The sequence below is a fragment of the Acanthopagrus latus genome, chromosome 7, assembly GCF_904848185.1.
Source record: "Acanthopagrus latus isolate v.2019 chromosome 7, fAcaLat1.1, whole genome shotgun sequence".
NCBI lineage: Eukaryota > Metazoa > Chordata > Actinopteri > Spariformes > Sparidae > Acanthopagrus > Acanthopagrus latus.
Genome location: NC_051045.1, coordinates 19,602,280 through 19,627,586, shown reverse-complemented (window position 1 = coordinate 19,627,586; position 25,307 = coordinate 19,602,280). Strand labels below are relative to the sequence as shown.

The 25,307-nt window shown below is 42.9% G+C and overlaps 1 protein-coding gene across 6 annotated transcripts in view; it reads right to left on the bottom strand.

Moving 5' to 3' along the window:
• The window catches only part of espn (espin), a 40,353-nt gene extending 19,259 nt beyond the window's left edge, over positions 1-21,094 (bottom strand). For 2 of the 6 annotated variants that reach the window (XM_037105137.1, XM_037105139.1), the window contains exons 1-8: positions 18,486-19,580; positions 16,033-16,226; positions 9,266-9,452; positions 8,843-9,025; positions 7,198-7,329; positions 5,741-5,996; positions 4,984-5,267; positions 182-343 (exon numbers count right to left, since the gene is read on the bottom strand). In XM_037105137.1, the coding sequence (XP_036961032.1) occupies positions 182-343; positions 4,984-5,267; positions 5,741-5,996; positions 7,198-7,329; positions 8,843-9,025; positions 9,266-9,452; positions 16,033-16,226; positions 18,486-18,785 (1,698 nt within the window). In that variant the 5' untranslated portion in view covers positions 18,786-19,580. Of the gene's footprint in view, positions 1-181; positions 344-4,983; positions 5,268-5,740; positions 5,997-7,197; positions 7,330-8,842; positions 9,026-9,265; positions 9,453-16,032; positions 16,227-18,485; positions 19,585-21,012 lie in introns of those variants that run through there. The other 4 variants (XM_037105142.1, XM_037105138.1, XM_037105140.1 and 1 more) reach the window with 4 other exon arrangements.
• Between the last annotated feature and the right edge of the window lie 4,213 nt (positions 21,095-25,307).

The following is a 25,307-nucleotide window of genomic DNA, read 5'->3' as shown; positions in this document are numbered from 1 at the left end:
TAAAGTACTGCTTCCTCTCAAACATCAGGTCAGCGCTTATTTATTTATGCTAATTAAGGGGAGAACAGAGAGATACAGACTCACTGTTGTGTGACAGCTTTTTTTTTTTTACAATATCCAAAGGCAAATAACGCTGAGCATGTTGGTGCCATCATCAACCACAGGTAAACCACTGGCTCACCTCCTCGTTGGGCGCCATGCCTTTGCTGCCGCGGGGCTCGGCTGCGTCGCTGCCCAGGGCCTTGTAATAGTCCCCAGTGCTGGGCTGCTTGCTGAAGCTCCTCGACTTCCTGTTTGAGTCGACACGCCGCAGTTTGTCGTGGCCTTCTCCTGGAGTTAGCTGCTGAAGAGATGAAACAATGGCAGTGACATAGAGAGGATTTTATTAAGAAGTTATTACGTCCGCATTTCTGATGATTATTTATTGGTCACCAGTAGTTATCCCTGCAATATTGTTGCAATTTTGATATTGCTGAATTTGGTCAAACAAAGGTCCATACCTAGTATTTATTTTTTAAGTGTATCTGAGGAGATTTCAAGCGAACGATATGTATATCATTCATCACAATAACAATATTGCAATATTATATTTACAGCCATATTGCCCTGCCCTAATATTTGTTTGATACACTTTTAACCATTTCTTCCTTTTCTTTGAGTTCTTCTCAAGTTCTGTCTGAAGCAAATTGTCCACTCTTATGATTTTTGAATAACCAAACAATCCCTGGTGCCGACTGCTTCCATGTGATGATTTGCTGCCACTGTTTGTCTCATCTGAGCGTAAACTGAATATATTTGGGTTTGGAGATGTCACCCCGGGCTCTCAACTTTTTTTTGGGGCCTTTTTTGACATTATACAGGAAAAAATAAACAATCAAGAAAACAATCAGGATATTGGTCATTACTGAAAAAACTATAATTATCAGTAGTCCAAAGTGAAATGAGCTTCTGAGATTTCACTGTCCAAAACTCAAACATTCTCAAACATAAGCTACAAACATGGATATTTAGCTGACAAAATAACAGAAACATTGTTGTTTGAGTGGTAAATCAGAAGGTTAACCTCACTTTCTCAATTCATTACCAAAAATAACAAGCATTAATTTAAACAAATAGAGACAAACCACGAGGATATAACCGGACATCACAAACATGTTTTAGGATTACTGAGCGGTGAAAGGCAGGAAATGGTTTAAAAATGGCTGAACAGTGCTTTTGGAATTAACTTCTGTAAGACATATTGAGAAGCTTTTGTTGCCAGATTAGCTCTCATGTGTGACCAAAGCAGCCTTATTTGAATAACCACACAAGGCTTTTATTCAGTTCCAGTAAAACATTAGCGTTTATGTTTCATGTGAAGACCTCAGGGCCAAAGACCACGAGAGTTCACGCCCTCCCGTCCACAGAGCGGGATCAGAGGTCACTAACTTTCTACTCTGACCTCTATCTCCTACAACTGGAGCTGTAAAGGCCGGATCTCTAACCCCTGTCAATCAGAGAGTCTCCACTGTATGCTGCAATTGCAGGCTCAGTGAATAAGTTCCTATCACAGTGATGTCACAGATACGAGAATGATCATTTTTTGCACGACAATTTTAATTTTCACTGAAAAAAAAAAAAAAATCTATGAAATTCTAACCCTCAACCAAACACAGGTGTTTTCCTACATTTAGAGAACAAGACTTGCATCTCTGCAGCTCAACAGTACTTCAGTCACACTAATTTTTTACTTTTATCAACATATCACAGCTTCAGCACTTTGGAAATTGCACTCATTGCCATATTGTGATGACTGTATGTATTTCAGTTAAGTGGTGGATAAGATGATGGTTGGCAAACATGCATCTCAGGTCAATCTGTGGATACATTTTCCTAATGCAAAGAGCCTTGCATTTGCATGTAGTGCTTGGCACAAAAACTTTGCATTTTTTTCCTGGGAATCAGTGTTTTCTGACAGAAAAATCTATACAATTGTGAGCAAATGTGCAAAAGGAAGCCCCATGTATCCTCATCTTTTTGACAAGGAGGCTGTCAACTGTAAGCATGCCTTAGCCATCATAGCAAAATGTATCGTTACTTTGCCTACAGACACCAGCATCAGACTTGCGCTCATTTACATCTTAATGCTTACAGACGCTATGACTTTTCACAAAATCCTGACCTCAGACATCAAGCAGATTGTCCATTGTTAGTGTGAGCGGAAATAATTGACAGCCGACCCCTGACCTCTCCTCCTTTGTGGTGTCATGTTCTGAGTTCCTATGAGCCTGTTTCGTTTTGTTGACTCATGTCTGCTGTCAAAGAATTGGTCCCTGAGCACTCATCAGGTGGGAGGGTAATGTGAGCGGGGGAGCGCTACAGATGGTTTGATTGTCATCCTCCAGGGAGGTGGACCGACAATAGCAAATGTACAAAGCGTACGTACGCTCAAACATGCACACAGACACACACACACACACACACACAGCCAGCCTTCCTCTCCTTTACACACGGATCTGTCTGTCAGCATAAAGTCATTGTTATATCATTGTTTTTACAGTCTAATGATTTTGTATGCAATGGCAAAGGGTTGCTCAAAAGGTTGCGGTTCGCCATAGTTCAGAATATTTGCATGTGGTTTTGCAAAAGCCTCAGGTTATTAAAAGGTGCTTCACAGGTAGGCTTTGTCAGGTTAAACAGAATAAAGAGGTGCATGCGTGCTCAACAGCAAGTACGCCACAGCAATAAAGGCAAGGAAAAATACACAGTTAAAAACATGGCAACAGATGCAACACTTTCAGTCTCCAACCACACAGCAGCTCAAACAGCTCCAGAACCTGGAGATCAGCCGAATTACACAAAGCTACTTGTAAAACCTTTATATCTATAATAACAATAATATGTTACATTACTTTCTTGCTCTGGTAAAAAAAAAAAAAAAAAAAAAAAAAAAAGCTTTCTTGCTCGCCCGAACACCTTACCTCAGTTTCAGAATCCTCTCCTCCGGTCTCCACAGAGCCTCATCCACAAAACCCAGCAGAGCTCAGGGAGTAGCTGTCACCAAATCCACAGCGTCACGTCCTCTCCGCTCAGCGCTGCGCCTGTCACTCTACCTGCCCTCTCACTTTACCCACAGGCCTCATCAATAACCTATCAGGCCGGCCGCAGCAGTGGCAATGATGTCACCACCAGTCCGCCGAACAACCACTCCCCAACCCTGTCCACTGCCTCCTATGCAAAACACAAAGACCCAGGTGCTGCCCTCAGCATGGCCGACCGCACTCAAATCTCTCAGGCTTTAGGAGTATTAGAATATTCTATCCTTCAGTGCCTCAAATTAGCAGCGAAGAAAAAAAAGGGTGGAAAATATACTAATCATGAGTGAGATTCCAAAGTCCAGCTTTCGTGGCGTAGATTTAAACAATAAGGAAACGTCAGAGGCGAAGGTTTTGTGTGGCAGCTCCACACGAAACATTTGACTTCAGTCAAATCAAATACAGACAAACGAGGTGCAAGTGGAAGCAGCAGCAGCAGCAGCAGCAGCAGAGAAAGGTGATACAGTCATAAACAACCACAGCACAAACAAAGTCGGAGCATCCTTCGCTTAAGCCTGCAGTCAACAGGTTTCCTCCTCCGTTTTCTACACACCAACCTGCAACACGTCCACAGGCTGCGAGACCGGTCCATCTGATCGGCTGTGTCCCCGATGAGGTTACTGTTCCCTGTTACTATGGCGCCCGAGGCAGATTGTTTTTCCCAATGTATATGGTACACGCTGATCTTGATTGTGTGCATGCATGTGCGCATGTGTTGAGAGCGCTGGCTTTTGTTACATTGTTAATGAGGGCGCGCCCTGGGCTGGTCACCTGGGTACCAGGGTGACGGCGGGTGGAGAGAGGAGAGGGGGTGGCACTAATTAAAAACATCTCCCAAATATGGTGTGTGTGTGTGTGTGTGTGTGTGTGTGTGTGTCCTCACCCTGGAGATTGGGCACTATAGCTACCTGTGGACTTTATACCAACTAAAAACAACATACTTTGCATAGAGGATCTCTACACACACCCTCTGTCTTTCTGTCTGAATGATGGATTTTTCCTGCAAATCAGCTGCTACTGCTAATCCCTGACTTCATATCGCCTTTAAAAGAAACAGTGCAGCACTTTCAACCTCTGACTGGGCTGACCAGGATGGTCCACCAGGTGTCAATTACTGTGTTGTGCTTCAAACAACTGTTGTTTCAATCTTGTTATATTTGTCTACGTGTAACAATGAAGCTAAAGCAACTTTGGTCATACTACTAGAGAAAGGCTTGTGTCTTGCTGTCATCATACGAGGAGACATGGTAACAATCAGGATATAAATTCTTCATGAGGTGAAAGTGATCTCTCATCTCTCTTGGTCATCGTTGTCCGTAATTACAATGTTCTCTAAACAATTTCACAACCAGTTTTAATGTATTGCGAAGCGGCCGTGAACCACCAGAAGCTGTGGTGAAACTAATGTCGAGGCTGGTTTGAATTCCTCCTCCTGTCAGCTCTTGACACACTTCTTTTGAGTGAACTGAAGCCAGATTAATTACTGGAATTGAGAGCAAACTCATCACAACAGCCACTGTGTGTGACAACCCAGAGGACCTGCAACGGTAATGAGCATCTCTGTTAGCCTCGTTAGCCATGCTAATACAATAACACCATTGTGGGAACCCTGACACGGCACATTGATGCACAAGGGTAACATCCCAACTGATTAGACACGGGAGAAAAAAATGGCAGGGAATGACCAATTTATCCCAAACACTTGATCCTTCTTCTTCGTAGGGATTTTCCATATCATTCATCATGTCACGGAGTCACAAAACTACTTTATTTCTGCACAATAAAACTGTTTGACTACTGTTCCAAAATAAAAGGGAATTGCAGGAATTCTCAAGAGATATTTCCCTCAAGATGAGCATATCGACTTATAAATGGATTCATGTTTGGAGCTCATCACCACTGTACTCACCTCCCTCTTGCTGCTCTTGCGCTCCACGTGCCGCAAGTTGCCTTTCACCTTCAGGAACTCGGCGGACGACGGCTCCTTGGGGGGCAGAGGCGCCGGGTAGCTTGGAGGCGGAGGGGGCGCTGGGGGAGTCTGTGGGGGAAGTGGGGGTGGATAGGTCGGTGGGGGCGGGGGCTTGGAGGCGGCATCGGCAGGCATCTCACTCTTCTTTGGCGGATCAGTGCCAATGTCTGGGTTTAACATGTCCATATAGGCCTGCATGTCGGAAATGGCCGACTCCGTTGCACCTGTGACAAAAACACGGCCCATGCAGGTGTGCTAATGTAGACTTACTGGGTTTCTTACACGTGTACTGATGATTCAAATGAACGAAACAAAGCATTAATTTAACCGTTAAACATTTGAGAAACAACTTACTCTGATTCTCTATTCAAAGCAAACTATATGCACTCAGACCACTAGGGTGCAGCACCAGTATAACATGCACCTGTGACATAGTACAGTCCACATCAAGAGACAGCTGAGGGTTCTGCTGTTTCTGAGGCACAGGACTCGGCATATAAAATTAACAGCCATCAAGAATGTGTGGGTAAATAACTCAAGATAGAAGATCCCTCATAAAACATTTTTGACAGCCTTTGAAATTTCAGTCTAGAAACAGAGTTGGGACTCATGGAAAATATCAAAATATATTTCTAGTCACCTGGATGGATCACAAAATTTGAGTCTTAAGAGTAAAAAGTGAATTATTTTTTCAGACCTGTGTGTGCAACAGTGTTCAGCTGAGTGGGCGGGCCCCGTGACGTGGTTAAGCTGCTCCTCTTCTCCCCGGTGCTGGACTGGCTGGAGTTGGCTGAGTCGTAGTTGGACAGGGAGCTGGATGGTGAATTGATTTCAAAGTGTGCCGCCTGGCCAGCGGGGGGCATGGTGGTGTTTGGGGACGAGAGGCCCGAGTCAGGCTGCTTGTACTCGAGGTCCGTTGAGGGGTCCCGCGACAAAACACGATGCTCCACGCTCTGTCAGAGGATCCAAGTGTCATTATAGGTTTGCTGAACAGTCCATTATGTGGATATGATTTCCACATCAGGAGAAACACTCTATTAATGAATTCTTAAGTCATTAAAACCTGTTAATTTAATTTAGATTTACAGGGATACAGTGTCATTACACAAGCAGATAATCAATTAATGAATTATGTACTTGTTCATTCACCACTACCTCTCAGTCCCTGGTGACTGACATGAGAAGAACAGCATTATGAGTTTAATTAGTGCACACTAATGAAACATCTCTCAGCTGATCAGAAAGGCTCTGGGGCCCTCTGCTTTTCCCACAGCGCTGCACTCAGTTGGTGTCCCAAAAGGGAAGAGTGCAAGAGGGGGGGAAATATGTTTCCCACACACCAAAGAGAGTTCATTGTGGAGGAGTTTATTATTTCTCCGGCCAACTGGGGCTTTCACTGGGTTGAGGCCGTGGAGGCCACTTGTATGTTAAGTGTTCACAGCTCCGGTAATTAAAAGGGATAAACTGATGTCAGTCAAGGGACAGGTTGGCTTAGCAACAAGTGTTTTTCCTTTGATCCAATATTCACAGTTTTGTGTTTTCAAAGGTTGCATTTTGACTCTGGGGAAAGAATATTTCAAAATAAAAGTTTTGACAAATCTTGGACTCAGGTTTGCTCCTGGAAGATGATGTCACAATAACAGACATGATAACTTATCATTTCAAGCAGAGTGCGATGAAGCGGAAGTTTGGCATTTGTGCTGTTGGTTTTAAAAACAAGCCAGCAGATCACATGCCATCCACCACAAATGTTCGCTGTCACGAACAAATAAGGGACGGTGCATTTCCTCGTAATAATGTGAAGGCCGTTTGACCAATTAGTGTGCAAGAATGGAAAAAAAACAAACCATTAAGACATACTGTATGTCCCTACGTTTAATGAGTTTAATGAACTAGCAGTATCTGAGGTATTGTTTAGTCAATAAATCTACAAACAGGCAAACAAACATTGTAGCTTCTAAAGCTGTGGTTCCCAACCTCCGGATCACCACGAGCCTTAGAAGCCTGAAATATACAAATACCAATTTGTCACAATAACTGTAAATAAATAAATAAATAAATAAATCGTTTTGTGTAACAGAAATATTAGATTTGGCCCTGTCTGAGTTCAGGATACTTGAATACAAGATGTGTTGTGTCAGCTGTGTCTCTTACCATGTTCTCCACAGTGCGCAGATACTTGGCACACTGGGAGTGGCCGTTGTATTCAGCCAGGTCTGCTGCTGTGAAGCCGTCCTGGTCACTGATGCCAAGGTCCACCCCATTGACCACAAGGATCTGACAGCACTGCGGTGTGACATGAGAGAGACGGAGGGCAGAGGTCAGATAAGAACAAGATGGAGAAAATGACGGTGGCAGTGAAAGCGACCGCTGCCTGCACCCAAAGGAGCTCCGTCTAAACTAATGTTACTCTCTCCAGGCTGAGAGCGGCACTGAGACCAGTCACACACTCATCCACAGGCTTTCTAAGCAACCTCATATTTAATGTCATGTCACAATCCCATATGGCCAATAAAGAAGTGATTAATACATGTAAATTGCTGCAAATTGTTACACTTTAAAAATGTAAATCACTTTAAATGAATATACTTTACACAAAAAACAAAAAGAAGATAATTAGCTCTACAAAAGCTTGCCCTCAGTGCTTTTCAAACGATGGGGGAAGTTGCCCTCTTTCTCTCTAAAAAAAAAAAAAAATTCTGTTTGGTGAATCAAAATGAAACATGAACCCCTCTCCTGTAAAGTGTCAGGTGGAAGCCAGTCTCAGCCTGTTGTTCCTCGACTCAGAGAGCATTGTGTCGCCATATTGACTCGTGTTTCAGTTAGTTTTGTAATAAGGTTCCGTCCAGCTCAAAACCTGGTCCGGTACCCCGTAAGTCAGGGTTTGGGTCAATGTGACTTCGAGCTCAATTTTAAACCATTTCTCATGCAGTGCGAATATCAGACACAAAAACAGCATTTTATCTGTATTTAATCCATCGAGCGGTGGCTGGAACTGCTGACTGACCAGACTTAATGTTAGTCAAAGTAGTGGGTGAGCGGTGACAGGACCGTACGCTACGAACACCACACATTCAAAACAGATGAACCCATTGTAGATATGCGAGCACCAGGAATCATTGCAATCTTACACAACTTCCACGAATATTGTTTGCATAACACTGTAGTTTTTAGGCTTTCACCATCTCTGTTGTTTGCATCGCCAGCATCCTGCACATGGAATTCAAATGTACGCAGCTTTCTTCGGAAAGTCTTTTCGCATTCCAGTATAAATGTGCCACCAGGTTATATTTTAATTGTATTATTCGGCCTTTGAGGGATAATTAGCAAACTAATACAAATATCAGAGAGAGATAAGCTCTATATGTGATTGGAGTAGTGTGACCAAAACTGTGTGATGGACAAAGATAAATGTAGCACTTGTTTCCGTATCTGTAGTAATAGAATTCCAAAAGGAGGCGCTACCTCTACTATAATTCACTGTTGATTCCTGCCTGACTCTGAGCGCCACATTAACAGACTGGAATGGCAATACCTCCTCCCAACTGTCCCCTTTAATTCAATCTCTATCTTTGTATCTCACTGTGTTTAAAAAGAGAAACAATTCCTGGATCTGTTCCTTAATCCGGATCCGAAGTTATCAGAGTCTGTTCTGTACCGAGACCCATCCTCCATCCAGGATTACGGGAAATCCGTAAATATGTAGTTTTGTGAAATTCTGCTCAAAAACCAACCAATTAATCAACCAAGGAACAAACAGATGCGGGTAGAAATGTCCTTGGTGGACACAAACACACACCTCCAGTTCCCCGTTCTCTGCAGCGTCGTGAAGCGGGGTCCCTCCCCAGTTGTCGGTGACGATCTCTCCACCGTGCAGCAGCAGCCAGCTGAGCACCTTTGCGTGGCCCCGACTGGCTGCAAAGTGCATGGCTGTGGCCCCATCACTATCCCTGTCTGTCAGGCTGATCTCTGTGAAGCTCATCTGGGAAAGACGGGGGGGAAAACAACACGGGTTACAGCGAGCTAAATCACACAATTTGATTTTCATGATGATACAACAGAGTGCTTCTGGTGTAAATGGAGACGTAGCAGAGCTGGAATATTAATCAATAATCAAAACAAGCAAATTATCAAAATTAAATTTCCCCGATCAACATATTGTGAGCTCATTATTTTCATCTCATCATCTGATTTTGAACTATAGTTTGACATTCCAAGGTACCAGCCAGACGATGACTGTGTTGTGGCCCATCTGGGCAGCAGCATGCAGAGGCGTCATCCCGTCGTTGGCTCTGATGCTCGGATCTGCCCCACAATCCTTGGCCAGGTACTGGACAACCTCCAGATGGCCCTCCTGGCAGGCCAGGTAGAGCGGCGTGGCACCATTCTTAGTTTGGGAGTTGACAACACTGTAGGAACATGAAACAGTGAAGTTAATCATTTGTATAATGTGGCAGTCTTTTCTCCCTCACCACTGAAGCCTGCATACAGCACGTCACTTATTGGCAGTTTTATTTATTTATTTTTTTTAAGGCTTTCTAAACGAAGAGAAGAGGTTGGGTTTCAAATGACATTTGCACGACATTTGAATTGAATGCAAAACCATTACACAGACCCCGTCAAGAAACAAAACCCCATTCTGCCTCGGCTGTTGTTCCTGGAAACAGTCAAATGACTAACTTATGTCACTAAATCTAGAATCACAGTTTGTGCTTTCTGTTAAATTTTTGCCCATTTAACTCCTTAAACTGAAAATACTAAGTTCTATCCCAGGAGACGTAGACTGGAAAATCTTTTCAGTCGTCAGGGTGATGAAAGAGTTTACAGATCTGTCGGCAAATCCAGCGTGTGATTAACGTGTTGCGATCTCAAGCACTGCCGCCTTTACTTTGGTGGTCGATCGGAACGGAACACGTTGAAGTGAAAGCAGCCAGTTAATCACAGCCAGCAGTCAAACGCTCAAACGAAGGTAGTCTGTGGGCTGAGCTGGGTATAACACAGACTTTGGGAAGTGACATGAATGCACCCTGTCTGTCCAACCTTCACAGTGCGGTAAGGAGTAGCTGCTGAAATCCAGCAGAAATGACTCACCAGTTTATGAATGCAACGTGATTCCTTTGCCTCGTAATTAGATGCGACGCGCCATTTAATAAAAACAGTCAAGGAAACGTAGTACCGAGCTACCAAGAGCTATGCTGGGTGGCTCACAGTCCGCCCCGTGTAACCAGATCGCTTGAGCAGTCCCTAGTCGGTCTTTTGTCAGCGAGCCACTCAGAATGCAAGTGAAACATGAGGATTTAATAATAATGGAGGTTTAGGGAAGCAAAATTGATTTCATGGACCCAGGTTCGTTCTTGGAAAAAACATTACATACAAATACGTACTCTTCAGGCTGACATTAGATCAGTAATCATCCTCTTTAAAATGTTTTGAGTTTATTACATTTGTCTTGCATGTATACATGTAGCCTCAATGCAAAAAGTAAGTGTGACAGGAAACAGTCAGCGTCGCACGGCTATTTTGAGAGCAGACAGCAGTGACGCTGAGCCAAATCCCGCTCCCCTTCATTTCCAAAGGCCCTAAATCCAAGCAGCAGCTCATCCACGCCTGTATTCCTCCTCGTCCCAGATCTTCTCAGTCACAGTGGGATGTCAGGGAATGAACGAGTGCTTCCCCGCTAAATCCCATAAGGTTGTGCTTTATTTGGACACTGACAAATGAGCAATGAGTCCCTTAAGAGGATTACCAATGCCCTGGCTTTGCCCGACTTGCTTTGTGCTTAACGCGGGGCTGCGTCGGTGGCCGGGACCAGTAGGTGACGAGGAGATGAGAGGGTGAAGGAAGTGAGAGGCTGGGCTCAAGTGGACGTGTGGATCCTGTAGACACAAACATGACCCTGCCAAACTTTCCCTCAAAAGGACGTGGCTCAGGGCCAACAGCGCGGCGACTCAAGACCCTGTATTAACACAACAGTCTCAAGCCGTATCTGCTCCTGATCGGTCACGTCCTACACTGAACCAGAAAAGAGACGCACGTTCTTAGAATGACATCCTCTGAGGAAATGGAAGGCATAACAGTCATATTTAGCCAAACATTTGCCTTTGTTTAGACACACAGGAAAAAAAATACGAGAATAAACAATGGAAGTTGGGCAATCGAGGGAAGCCTTCAGGTAAAAACAAGCACATCTTAAATATTTCAGAATAAAAGGGGGAAGTAATCTGTCTGTTGTGTCATCAGGAAGTGGGCAGACGGCTTAATAATTCATGAATGTAACCAAAGTGGGCTGAAGTTCACCTGCTCATAGGGGTCCTCGAAGGAGAGAAGCTTACATTTGTCAGTAATCCTGACCACAAACTTCGTGAGAGCTACAGAGTTGAGTGTGTCCGACGTGAGGTGAGGTAAGGTGAGGTAAGGTAAGGTAAGGGTACGACTCTGACAAAGCACACGCTGCCTTTGTCACAACTCTTCAACGCGAAGAGGCTCGAATGCTCGACTAAAGGAGTGCTTTTGGAGAACAGGTGTACATTTCAAAGAGGTAAGAAAGAGGTTGGCCTTGTGTGACAACACAGCTACCAAGTAGCACAAGGGGCGCTAGCTCATCAGTCGCTTTGTCACTCACAGGAGAGAAAAGAAAAAAAAAACAAAACACACACACACTGGAGGCAGCAGACATTTGATATATTTCCGGTTCAGCTTCGGAGAGTAATTTATCTCAGTAATTGTCCGTACGATGCGCCCTCCCTCCCCCCCATGTACACAGTAACAAAGACCGAGGTTATCTTCATTACTAGCACAGTAATTGATGTCACACTAATGGTCTTCTTGCCTGATAAAGGCTCGATAGCGTCTCTGCGGCTTTTTCTGTCTAAATAATGAAGAATGTCGTGGGAGAAGGTGTGCACTTTATTTAGCTGTGTGACTCTGTGTGACATTCTGAAAGATTTTTGCGTATTAGAAAATGGAAATGTACAGATGAAATAACACACAGGTAACATCTATATCTATATCTATCCCTAACCCATGGGCATTTGCTGCAGTACTACATGAGTATAACACTTAAGGAGGTTGGGATATATTTCTGACTGCAGCTATACATAGACTGGACTACTAGGAGCTATAGATAGACCACTATAAACTAGATAAACAGCCTTAACCTTACACCCATGCATTATGCCAGGTTATCTGGTGAGGAGCAGGTAATCCTTCACTTTAAGAATTGCACGTCACAGGTTTGTCACTTGTTAACAAGACTCTTGCAGTGTACAGTTGTGAATGGCACGCTAGGTTGCATTTTCTCGGTCTAAACCTCTCGTCATAAAAGAGAAAAGAAAGGGGCTTTTATCCAACTTGTACCAGAAAGTTATTAAGAAGATTAGCGCTCAAGAAAAATAAGTGCGGCTCAGAGTTTAAAACTCTGTTCACCTATTTAACCCGTACTCTCCACCTCTAAAATTAATGCTGAACGCCACCTCGCTTAAGAGCTCAACAACTCGAAGCTCGAAAGACCATAACTGAACATCTATGTGAGCTGCTACACTACACTACACGCAATAAGCAAACGGCTGAGGTTTAGAGGTTCATGCAGAATTTCCTCCGACCGTAACAGGGAAGAAGTGCAGAAAGTACTCATACAGAGACCCTCCTCGTGTTTTAGCTTTGTTGCTGTATATCATCGTCTTTTTAAATATTCAGCCTTTACTTTTCTGTCTTTCCTTTTCTGTGCTCGCACTGAAGCTTCGCCTTGCTTGCTACACCAGACACTTCGATACGGGATGCCTCATTTTGGAGAAAGATCTTTTCTTTGAGAGCGAGGAAATGAACGTCAGTGTATGTTCATTTTATGCTGGTCTGTGTGAACCATTTAAGTCACACAGTACATATTGCTGTAAACTATTTTTGTAAACAAGCCAAGTGATAAAAGCATAAGTAAATGTGAGGAAACCGGCGGGTCCATCCTGGGGTTTTCCACCTGAAGGTAAAGCGTGTAGGATATCCTCATGCAGAGGTCTACCCTTCTCAACTGCGTTTGGAATTATGGTTTGGCCAAAGATCTTAATCTGCACTAACTGCTTGCATAACCTGTCTGCAGCCTCTGTCTCGCTGTCTGTTCATCCCGCTGCCGCTCCGTCTCATTCATTCACTCTTTTGTGTACAGAGGTTATCAGCAGGGACGCAGCACACGAGCTCGTCGGCTGTGGCTCTCCGGGTCGGACAGCCGAACGAGGCGACCAATTCAGATGTCGCTTATAAATCTAGTGAACGCTGAACATCGGGTCACAAAGCTGCAGCTGTGCTCTGCCAGTCGTAACACAAAGCCCTGTGATTGCTGGTTATTCTTCCCCTGAGTATTTGTCTTCAGTGTCACATTATGTGTCACTTATTCAATGCTCAATCACTATACCATAACCAGGCGAAGTGTTGGTAGTCAGGGTTTGGGTTAGCACAGGTGGATTTAAAACCATTGGTTTAATGTCCTGCTGCACAACAGGAAATGCAACAACAGACTTCATATGTGGTTGAGGCTGCTTGTTTACTGTTTACTAGCTGTTGGGGTGTGTACTACTACCTCTGTGCTGCAACACTCTCATTAGGTTGTACCATCAGCAGGCTGCCACTTAGTAGAGTGGTGATGTAACAGAGGGGGGTCATGCTGTCTTTGTGATTCTTCAGGTGGAAAACAAACCGTGAACCGTCCAGTTAGAACTCGCTGATACAAACGTGCGGCTCGCAATAAAGCCTGAAAAAAAAAGAATGCTATCTCTGCTCTGCAAAGTACCTTTCCAAACAATGCCCCAGGCCAGCGACAAGAGAGCAGCCCGTCTATTCAAACGGGTTTGTTTTCCTCATTATCTTATCGCGGGTTGGTGCTACCGTGTGTCGCCGTGGAGATGGTGGTAAACAGCAACGGTGGGAGTGGTGGCGGAGAAGAGTGAATGGGGCCCGGCTATCAGGGAGCTACCATGTCCCTGAGACTCATTAAATTTTCAACAGCCGTGCACCTGTCTGGGGTGCAACCGGACAATATTGGGAGGTGCAGAGCACAGGGTTAGTTCCTGGACAAGCTGCTCGTCCTGCTGAGGTCATCAATGTCAGATAAGGCTGTTTAGCCTAAGTCGTAAAGGCATTACATTTCTATGTCTTTATGGCAGCAGTTAGTGAGCATTGTTGATAGCTTAAGTAGACACCAGCACAAAGAACATGGATCCGCTCAGTGGTTATCTCCATATTTCCTTCTTTTATTCTTTTACTACCCAACTGGTGACGCTACCAATAATTCTAAATTGAAAAACAAAACAAGCGAGGCCGATATTCATGCCTACTTAAAGTCATCCAGAGAGATCTGTTTGTGAGCTAAATTCATTTTAATATCCCTGAAAAGGGAAAAGACAGATTGAACCAACCATGCTGCTGAGACACCTTGAGCAGGTCACTGGACTCTCCCTCTTCCTGCCATATTCATATGTGCTGCTCATTGTAGCCACATAAAAATATGTGAACATGCACAACGAGATGATGGTGAGAAAGATTAAGTTTCATGACAAAGAACAAACAACTTCCCTCACCATGTTTACCCCCTGAAGAGATTGTGCACTTCAAATTCTTCAAATTCACTGGCTACACCACAGCTTAGTTTCTGGCAGTAAACCTCAGTAACATATTATATTACAGAATATACATTAATATGGCACTCAGAGGTTATAGATGACAAATAGCTGGTTTGCTGCTGCACAGAATGTGTACAGTAAACATTCAGTCATTTTTCAGGTTCTCAAATGTGAGTATTTGCTTCTTTTATTTTAACATTCAGAAAATCTCCTTGTGCTTTAGGATATCATAATGGGCAATGTTCACAGTGTTCTGATGTTTTATAGACCGTAGCACCTCAATCAGTAAAGAAAATGCTAATTATTTGCAGCCTTTGGTCGTACCTAATTTTGCAATCGACAGCGCAGGTTGGTAAATAAATCAGATCACACACACTCACTTCAAAGTTTTGTCAAGATTGTGAAAGTAACTCTTGATGTATTATATAATCAGCACATGGCGGGTTCAGTAGTGTGCAGTATTTTGGGAGAGTTAAACCACTAAGAGGTTTTTTTTTCTCTCCAAATTGGATTTGAACACCAAGTATTTCGATTGCCCCACAGGTTTCAACAAAGCAAAGCTCATGTTGCTTCCCGCCAGTGCCAGTTGGTGCTGTAAATACTTCCAGTACGAGCCTAAAGCAAAACTAATTACTCTTGGTTTGTTTGGTATCTCTGAACAGAAATAAGAGATGACTTGTTGACCTTCTGAAATCTGCTAGATCGTTTATCAATGTCAGACTACTGAAGTGCCCACAGTCTGAAATCTGAATCTGAACAGTGGATCCACTGCGCCCTGTCTCAGTTACAAACACTGACCAGAGACGACAAAAATCTAAGTTGTTATAGTTTAAAAGCTATTCTGAAGTCAAACTTGTGCTGCAGTTCCTTCCAGCTGATTTTGTCAAAGGAGGAGAGAGAAAGACGATGAGATGAGACGTGAGAGCTTTGTATCTTACTGTTTGTTGTGTTCTAACCTATTTGCATTCCCTGCAGAAAGTGAAATCCTCTAAGTTAGCAAATTTGAAATCTGGAGTTGAGACTGATCTGATCAGAAATCAGTAACAGATCCCATTCTGATGCAATTCACTCATCAGTAATTGAACTGATGACAACAATACGTGCACTGATCCAGATTCCAGCTCTCAACTCTGCCCTCAGATCGGAGATGTTTTCATCTTGAAACACAAACAGGCAGACAGCAGTTTGTTTTTCACGTGAAGCCAACATTGTTTACAGCAATATGTACTGTATCAGTATCAGTATCTGTATCAGTATCTGCAAATTCTGGTATCAGAACTGAAAACAAGTGGATCGGCGCACCTCTAATTAAATCACTTCAGATTTTGAACACAGTGAAAGAAGGATTACTGAGACTGAGACAAAGTCGTGTTGCTCTTACTTTGGGCTGTGCCCCAGTAGCAGTCGGAGAGAGGGCAGGTCTCCCTTGGCAGCAGCATAGTGAACAGGTAGGGCGCCTGTATCGGTGGAGGCCCCGGGGTCCCCCTCGCCGCTCTTCAGCAGCCAGTCAGTGACCTCGTGGTGACTGAAGCGGGACGAAAGGTGGAGAACGGTGGCACCAGAACTGTCCCTGTGCTGTCAATCAAACATGAGAGAAATGCAGAGCTGAATTGTGGGGTTGTGGGGCCTATTGAAGTCTGGCACTGGTTGACATTCAGAGACCAGAGCAAAACTATGATTGGTGCTGCGCCACCTCAGCTCACTTTAGGAACAAATTGTTGCCATTATTGGCTCCTATATTGTAGTAGTCACTGTTGAAATTTAGGGAAAGCAAATCAATAATAGAACTCTCTGTTACAGGAACGGGTCATAAAGGTTCATGTTTTGTGTTTAAATACGGGCATTTTCAGGCACAATTAAGAAAAGAAATAAGTCGTTGATTAACTCTTGTGTGAATGAATGCATACCTTGTCTGTGAGAGTGCACAACATTCTTCGTGTGAACCTTTAACATCTTAAGCTTCTAACTTGCTGCATTTCTAAGCAGCATGGACCAAGTTTGCACTTAAACCTACATTATAACAATTATAAATCCTGTCTGTATTCAGGGGTTACTGAGTTAGAGCATTTTTAAATTGTCTAAAAGACAATAATACTAGAGTCTTAATTTTCTATTGAGTCTTACAAACAAAGAAGGTAAAGCAGCAGTCTGAGGCAGCCGAGTGCCACAAATGAACCTCATTACCATCAGATAAAATCAGGACAAGAATAAAAAGTGGAATCAAGCATTGACCGTCCATCAAGAAGATTGCACTGCAACTGGTAATTGATAGGTTTTACTAAATGTCAGCCAAGTATCTTATCAGTTAGTTAGCTCGTGGCGTGCGGCGTTCTTTGTCACTCCTCTGCGGTCTGTCAGGCAGCTCTCTAAAGTAATGGAGACAGCAAATAGAAGATAGAGGTCTTATTACTGTGTTTCAAATTTAGAATCACAGATAACTCGATGTTAGATCGAGCGCCTGATTGACTCAGGTTTGGTGCGTCTGTTTGAGCTGTGTTGGTTTAAATCTTTACAAGTAAGCGATGACATAATATGGGTCAGCAGAACCAAGGTGGCTTAGGCATTAGCGCCGTAGTCTTGGACCGAGAAGTTGTCTGCGCATGATCTCCTCATGATGTCTGCACAGTCACAACAGCAGGGTCTAAGTTTGTGAATGATGGTGTCAGTTTATGACAGGAGTGTCCAGATAGTACCCTGCCTGTCACCCAAAGCATGCTGGGATTACATTTTTTTAAAAATGCAGCCTGACTTGATGCAGATCCAAGATCTGGTGATCTTACATTACGCTTAAGCATTATGGGTGATTTAAAATTTAGAGGTTTCACAAGGTTTTACCAAATACCTCCACCTTCAAATCAAACTGCAGCGGCTACATGCTGTTTCTCTTGGTGCCCTTCCTGAGTCACCGTATGCAACGACTGGATACAGGATATCACATTTGCAAATCCAGTTTTGCATACCTCCTTAGCATAGGAACATGAGTCAGTGCAGCAGATAGTGGGGTTTTAAACTGAAACCAAGCTCTTAGGTTGTCTGAAGCCTGAATGTGCTGAAGTTTGTGAGTTACATTTGATCTCTTTATTTCCTATTCCTATTCACAGATTCAAAACATTGGGAGGGGGGCGCCGCATAGCTCAGTCGGTAGCGCGTGCGACCCATGTGCCGAGGCTCTGCAGCGGACCCGGGCTCGAATCCCGGCCCGGGTCCCTTTGCTGCGTGTCACTCCCCGTCTCTTACCCTGTTTCCTGTCCAACTCTTCAGCTGCTCTATCAAATAAAGCCAGAAAAGGCCAAAAAAATACTTAAAAAAAAAAAAAAAAACATTGGGAGGGAATGAATGATGTCACGGTGAGGGTTCAAACCATATACAGTATATTGACCTTGGGGTCAATGGAACACTTGTGGAAAGTCACCTTTGAACAACAACAACACAGACCACCCCACAAAAACCATTAGAGTGTTTCACTCACTTCACTTGATCCTCATTCAGATATAATGTAATTTATCTCTGGGTTTCCTCTGTGAAAAACAGCACCTGCCTTGAGAGACTGCTATACCTGTTTTATGATTTTATCAGTATGGGTTTAGAGTGTGGCAGTAGTCTACATGTCGTTTCAGAAGCTTTAATGAAACATGTAGATTTTAGGCATGAAAACACACTGACACTATTTAAAATACACCCCAGATTAAACTGGATCCCAATTGGAGAGCTGAAGGGGGATTGGGTGTAGAAGGGGATTGGCTACACTACTGGGAAGCCAGCTCAGAGGAAACAGAGAATTAGGCTACTGTCTGCTCCACCTCAAGGTGTCCAGCTAAAGCTCCAGTCACCCACCTCCGGCCGACAGCCACCCTGGGTCAGCAGCCACTGCAGGCAGGCCAGGTTGCCGGTGGCTGCTGCGTCATGCGCCGGGCTCGCCCCGTTGTTCGCCACGCAGTTGCCCGGCAGCCCTGCCTCCTCCACCAGGAACCGCAGGCAGGCCAGTCTCCCCGCCCGGGCTGCGTGGTGGACCGGGGTGGCCCCCAGCACGTCCCTGACGTCGCCGGTGAGCGCCTTCGCCGCTAGTTGCACCTTGAGCGCCTGCACGTCCCCCTGCCTGGCGGCGAGCAGCGTCCGGTCCCCCTCCACCACCATGACCGCTGCGCACTGGACGACTCCCTCCTGTGGTTGTGTGATCTGATCGGTTCACCGCTCGGACAGGCTCAGCATTGTCTGCACAAAGCCTCAGATCGTCTCAGTCACCCGGTTCACTGAGTGGGACAGCTCAGTTAACGCTCCACATCCCCCGAGTCGGTCAAAAACAAGATCTGCTCCCGTTTACACGCATGTTTCATCTGCCGTCGTCACATGTTGAAATAAAACTCACTCCATTATTGTTCTTCACCTGAGCGACAGACTGACCTGCTCTCTATCTTTTTACCCGGCGGCGTGGCTCATTAATCCTCTTCTTCTCTCTCAGGATGCCGAACACCTGTTGCACACGTGTCGGTTTGTGTGCTCCAGTAAACTAGATTTTATTCAGCGTGTTTATGCGCCGCCGCGCATCATGTGCCTCAGAGAATATTCCCGCACTGTTTTTCTTCCTATAGCAGATGGCGACATGGGACTGAGCGCCTGCTAAATAATCCATCAGGGGGAGGATCGCTGAGCCTGTTACAGGTTGTTGCTTTCTGGAAATCGGCTCAGAAGTTAAAGGGGCCGTACGAAGAGGCGACTTAAAACTGTGTCCAGCAGAGAAAGTTACACAACTGAGGTGGTGGGAGTCGGTCAGGTGTAGACCCGCGGACAAATACTAATTCGGCGATGGGCTTTTTGAACACACGCCCGGTCGTGTCTGCGCGGAGCCTCACCTGCATTAATTTTACATGGAGCATCACTGGACACCCACAGTTCACACACTGCAGGGGTCCATCTGGTGGCCTTCTGGAAAACTGAGCTTCTACAAGATTTTTTTTTTCTTTTTCCAGACATCGGCATAGTGAATAATTAAAAGGGTAGCTCCACCAATTTTATGTTTTGCGGAATAATGCTACTTTATATATGAGAAAAATTAAAACAGTATGAGGCTTTTTGTGGCTCCAGAGGAAGTTGTGTGCAATCAGATAAATAACCTCCAGTGGTTAAATGCATTGTGGGAAACGTAGGCCGCATGTCTTTAAAAAGCAGTCCACTTGTCTATCAGTGTGCTTCTATAACACTGTTGGATTCTATTGAAATCAAATTCTATACAGCAAATTTCAGAGATATCACCTTTTTTTAAATTTTTTTATTCTGTGCAAGCTTCTTCCTTTTCAAAACCTGCCGCCTACATTACCCACAATGCAACTTAGCCACTGAGTGACATCACTGGAGCCAATTTACCAGATTATGAGCAGCTTCCTCTAGAGCCACATAAGAAGCATGATTGTGCTGAATAAGGCATGAATGATTTATAATGACTTATCAAAGGCCAATATGCTGCTGATAAGCATCTGTTATTATGAGGAATCTCTAATCTTTATTGGTATACATAGAACAACTTAAGTTATGCAAGTAAATCCTTGAACACCTCAAGGAGATGAATGGGTGAGCATTGGTGGAAAGTCACTAATTACATTAAATCAAGCACTATAATCAACTTTGAGGTACAGATATTTAACACCAGTATCTATTCTCTGTTCCTTACTTAACTGCCTAATAATACACCAATGGAATGTGTTTTTTTGACTACTTTAAGCAGTGGTGATTACTTTACAGATGAAGATTTTTATTTTACATTAAACAAACAAATAATCAGCTTTTAGAATATGATGATGTATTATTTACCAAAGAGCTTATAACAGTTTGTAAATGTGTTCAAATTAGCTTAAGAAGCTACAACAGAAAAATGCTGCTTATACATTAATAGATCCCTAACAATAATCAACTCTGACCGTTTTTGCTCATTTTTATATAATATCGTTATATTGTATTATTATTGTATCTATTATATTATATTATATTATATTATATTATATTATATTATATCTTTAAAACTTGCTCCTGACAAACTAGTTTTTAGAGTAACAGAATCACATTTTTAATGCATGACTGCAACAGAGAATGTGTTAACTGTTGTCTTGATATTTTTTATTAATTAAATGATCTGTGTGTCTTCCACCACTGCATGCGTTATATCACTTGTAAAATAACTAAGCTCATACATACATGCATGCTGCTACACACATTATGAACTTTGCATGGTTTGACTTTGTCCACAGTGACAGTTTTATAAGAGAACTAACTTCATGGATTCAGAAGACCATGTTTCCATGAACCTGACCTTGTAATGAACTGTAATACTTTTAATCACCAAACGGTGGCAGGAAAGCTTCATACTGACCAAGGTGCAGCTCCACCTGCAGAGGTGTTCAGGTGTCACATTATCATCGTTTTGCACTGGCCTCTCCGAGTCACTGTGAATATCTCTCACAACACATTACACATATATCCACAAAACAGACTAGTAATAACTAATAGGTCTGACTGAAGTATTTTCAATAACCTTCCAATACCTCTTTAACAAAATAATGGTCTAACTGCTTTATATGCTTTTATTGTGAAATATATATAACATTCAATGTCAAATGATAGTTTACTCGTCTTGTTTAAAGTCTTAACCTTTATTTTATGGTTTACTCATATTTTCACGTGGTGATTTGGGATCTGACTTGATAATTCGAGAACTTGTAGTGTCACACCGGTCTGTGCGCTTCCTGCCACCTCGCTGTCAGATTAGGTTGATTGAGTTTTCCGCTCAAGAGGCTTCTGCCTGATGCTGGGGAGGAGGAGGAGGAGGGGGAGGAGGGGGTCTAATGGGAGACTCTCGTGCTCGACGCGTGCCTCTCCAGACCATCTGTTGCACGGGTCCAACTGTCATGGACACCGCGCGCTGATTTGGGGGAGGAGAGGGGAAATTCCCACGAGCGGTCTGACCATAATGGTACAATTCCCCAAAGGAAATAATACGATAAAAACTCCCTAACACGATGCAGAAGAGGAGGAGGGGGGGAACTACATCATTTTATCAGAGCATATAGCTTGCATACATATCTTACATTAGAGGAAAGATAGGCCTGCGTGCAGATAAAAAATAGAAGTACAGGCCCACACAATAACGGCTGCAGCTGGCTATTTGAACATTATGATGATATTCAGCATTTTTTTTTTTCATACACGAATACTGTTATGTGTTTACACAGATCTGACTTCCTGGAAAGCAGTGGAACACCATCATTTGTTGTCAATAAAGTGAGATTTGAATTATCGTGCTGATTTTACATGCAAGAAAAACTGACCACAGCTTGTTCAACTATTACCGAACCAGTTTAAACCGTTAATGGCTCGAATTGCACAGAATGGGATATTTAGATATAGCCTAGTTTTGTATGACATATTGATTGCCTAACAACTAGACTAGGACTATACCGTCTTTTTGGAATAATTCTGATTTATTAAACATATTATTATTATTCAGTTATAGCCCTTACTATCTACCGATTTGGTAAATGAGGCCTTGACATAAAACACGGAGCAGGCCTCTGGTGCAGCTGCATCGTTAATAGAGGGTGTAACACAGGATTTAACCATGTGTAGGTGATCCGGACTCTGTTCCCAGGCTTCATTAAAGACGCCGCCGCCACTTCAAGCAGTGAGAATCTAAATCCCTATTGAACTGGAAAAGGGGGTCTGCCAACGGTTTTTTTTCCTGCACAGCCTGGGAAAGCTGGGATATTTCTTGCACGCGTCGGACGTGCGACAGTTATTCAAATTGGGCTCAATTATGCGGGCGTGGGCCCCATCCATTGTGTGGTCACATCTGCTGCTGCGCGGGAACATTTTTTAAATGAGGACTTTTTTTTTTTTTTCTCCTCTTTCTCCTCTCTTAAGTTCAGGCTGTTTACAACCTGACCCCTGTCTGTAGCAGTGAATATGACCCAGGAACACATTTACACTGTGAAACCGAGAGAACAGCAACATGTTAGCTGATAAAACTGAACAAAAAAAAAGAGAGACCAGTATGCTCTTGATGTGGAGCGTTACAACCCTTCACAGCCACAGATATTTCATTTTACACTTTAATCGCTGACCAAGAACCACCTTTATGAGAAGTCTCCATAATGACTCGATAGTTTTCTATGTGATAATATTATATTTAATATACGTACTATAATAATAATAATAATAATAATAATAATAATAATAATAATAATAACAATAAATAGATACATGATACGAACTAATAATAGTGATCTTAATAATAAAATAACAAAATATTCTACCTATCGTCATTTACCATGTTAAATCCACCTTTAAAACGAGGTTACAACAGGATGACGTCAGGCTGTCGGCCTGTCGTCAGCGGCTCCTCGTCTGCAGCGGCCCAGCTGGTTGGCGCGTGCCGTAACCTAATTGCTTTCGCTCGAGTGAGCCTGGGCGCGTGCAGGGAGGATGCCTTCAGTCCATGTTGAACCACAGACAGAAACGTGTCTTCACCTTTTAATGCATCAGCCAAAAATACCATGAAGTCTGCTGCTGATAATAATAATGATGATGGATACACACATTTACGAAGCCTGATAAGAATAATGTAGCTACACACCAATACCGTTAATGGATAATAAGAGGCACAGATACTGTTAATAAAAAGAGACCAGACAATGCAAACTTTATTAAACAGATGAAAGAAGACAAACGCACACAAAGAGAGAAAAATGACTTTATTCATCTGCCTCCATCCCTATCCTTTCTTTCTTTCTTTCTTTCTTTCTTTCTTTCTTTCTTTCTTTCTGTCTTTCTTTCTTTCTTTCGTAGATGTATACCACTTAGCAGGAGCTGAAATTAATTTATAAGCACATTTAAAAGATCAGGAAATCTCCTTAAATCAGTCTCTTGAGAAACATGAGTGTGTGAAAAAGTTACATTTTACCCTGTGTGTCTTATTATTCATTCATACAATTGTTATCTAAATTTGATCAGTTTTACATTTGACTCAAGGAAATATGAAAAAAAGTCTCATTTTAAGTCAGCCTTCACTTCATGGTTGGTGGTTGAGTTCCTTCAAAAATGTGTCTATTCTACCCAATACTATGAGATGCATTCTGAAATGCAGACATTTATGTTGTTTTATTTATAATTTACACCTGTACTCGTACTAATATAAAAAAAAAAAAAATCAACAACCAGCTCATACTAATTTTTACTCATAGGCTTATTATTTACTTTCACTCAAAACCCAAGGTATCATAATCTTAATAATCGTCTACAAACCTCCATTTTAAAATTCAGGGGTTTTCTACACCATAAACAGCTTTAATATTGTCTCAGTAATGTTCCTGACTGAACTATTCAATAAAAACCTTTTCACATTTGAAATAAAACGTTTTGTCTTGTTTCTTTCTAGAAAGACATCATTGTTTCCCTCAGTCTAACTTTTCTATCAGATACCATCCTGTAAAATACACAGGTTCCAGACAGATATAAACATATGAAAAGACAGATATGTGTACTGTATAACCTATATTTTAGGCCGACCAATAGTTTGTTTTTCCCATGATGATATCTGTACTTGCAGTAACATCTCCAGAAATAGACTACACACCAGCATTGTAACAAAAGCAGGACTTAAACATGTTTAAGGTTTAATGAAGTAGCAGGTAATCATTGAGTCTAAAGTTCCAGCATCTTATTCTCAAACCTTCTGTCCTCCTTGGAGCCTTGAGACACAAGTTTAGATGTCTTCTGTCCCCTTGAACTCACCATGCGGGCGTGGTGCCTCTCCCACAGGGAGCCAGTCATCCGTGAGCTGCAGTGAGAATTTCTTGGGTCAGACTTTCTCACACTCACACTCATTAGCAACTGACAGAAACAGGACAACTAATTTGACAAGACAGGCGTTTGAACAATGCAGCGTCCACAGTGAGAAGTCAGGGAAGTTTTAGATCACTGAAAAAAAAGGGGGTTAAGTGAGGAGGTCTGATGGTTTCTATCTGTTTCAAATGATTTCCTCTCACTTTATCTTAGTTATAGGTTCAGGCCAGGGTCTTCAGTTTATCGACTGTAGCCACATCAAATAACTGCGCATCATTAAATGGACGCAGAGTAGCTGCACTTCATAAGACACACAGTATTATGAAATGCACGTCTTGATATTAAAAAATGCACAGTCACGTGTTACAGTTAAACAGCCTGGTTATATCTGTCATTTTCAGCTTGTTGGACACATCTCATCAGTCAAGCTTAGATAGCATTACATCAAATACTGACACTAATATTTTATACATGAGACCATAAACATTTAACACACTAAAGCACATTGACGACAAGTAGCTGAGGTTCTGAGATTGAAGCCCTAAATAACTGACATGATCAAAACACAAGCAGGCATATAATAACGGATATATAATAACAGATGTATAATAACAGGTATGTGATATTATATTTTTCGAAGGAAAAGCTTACATACCAGGGTGTGACTCGGTTCTCCCTCTGCCCGTCATTTAAAGCTCACGCAGCAGTGCTGGCAGGTCTTCGCTGGTTGAAGGCTGAACTTGTATTGAGCGCCCTTTTCCAACACGAGGTTTGGGCTCAACGACAGAGTCGCGTCCTCGCTGTGGGCGGAGCCATCGGACAGACCAC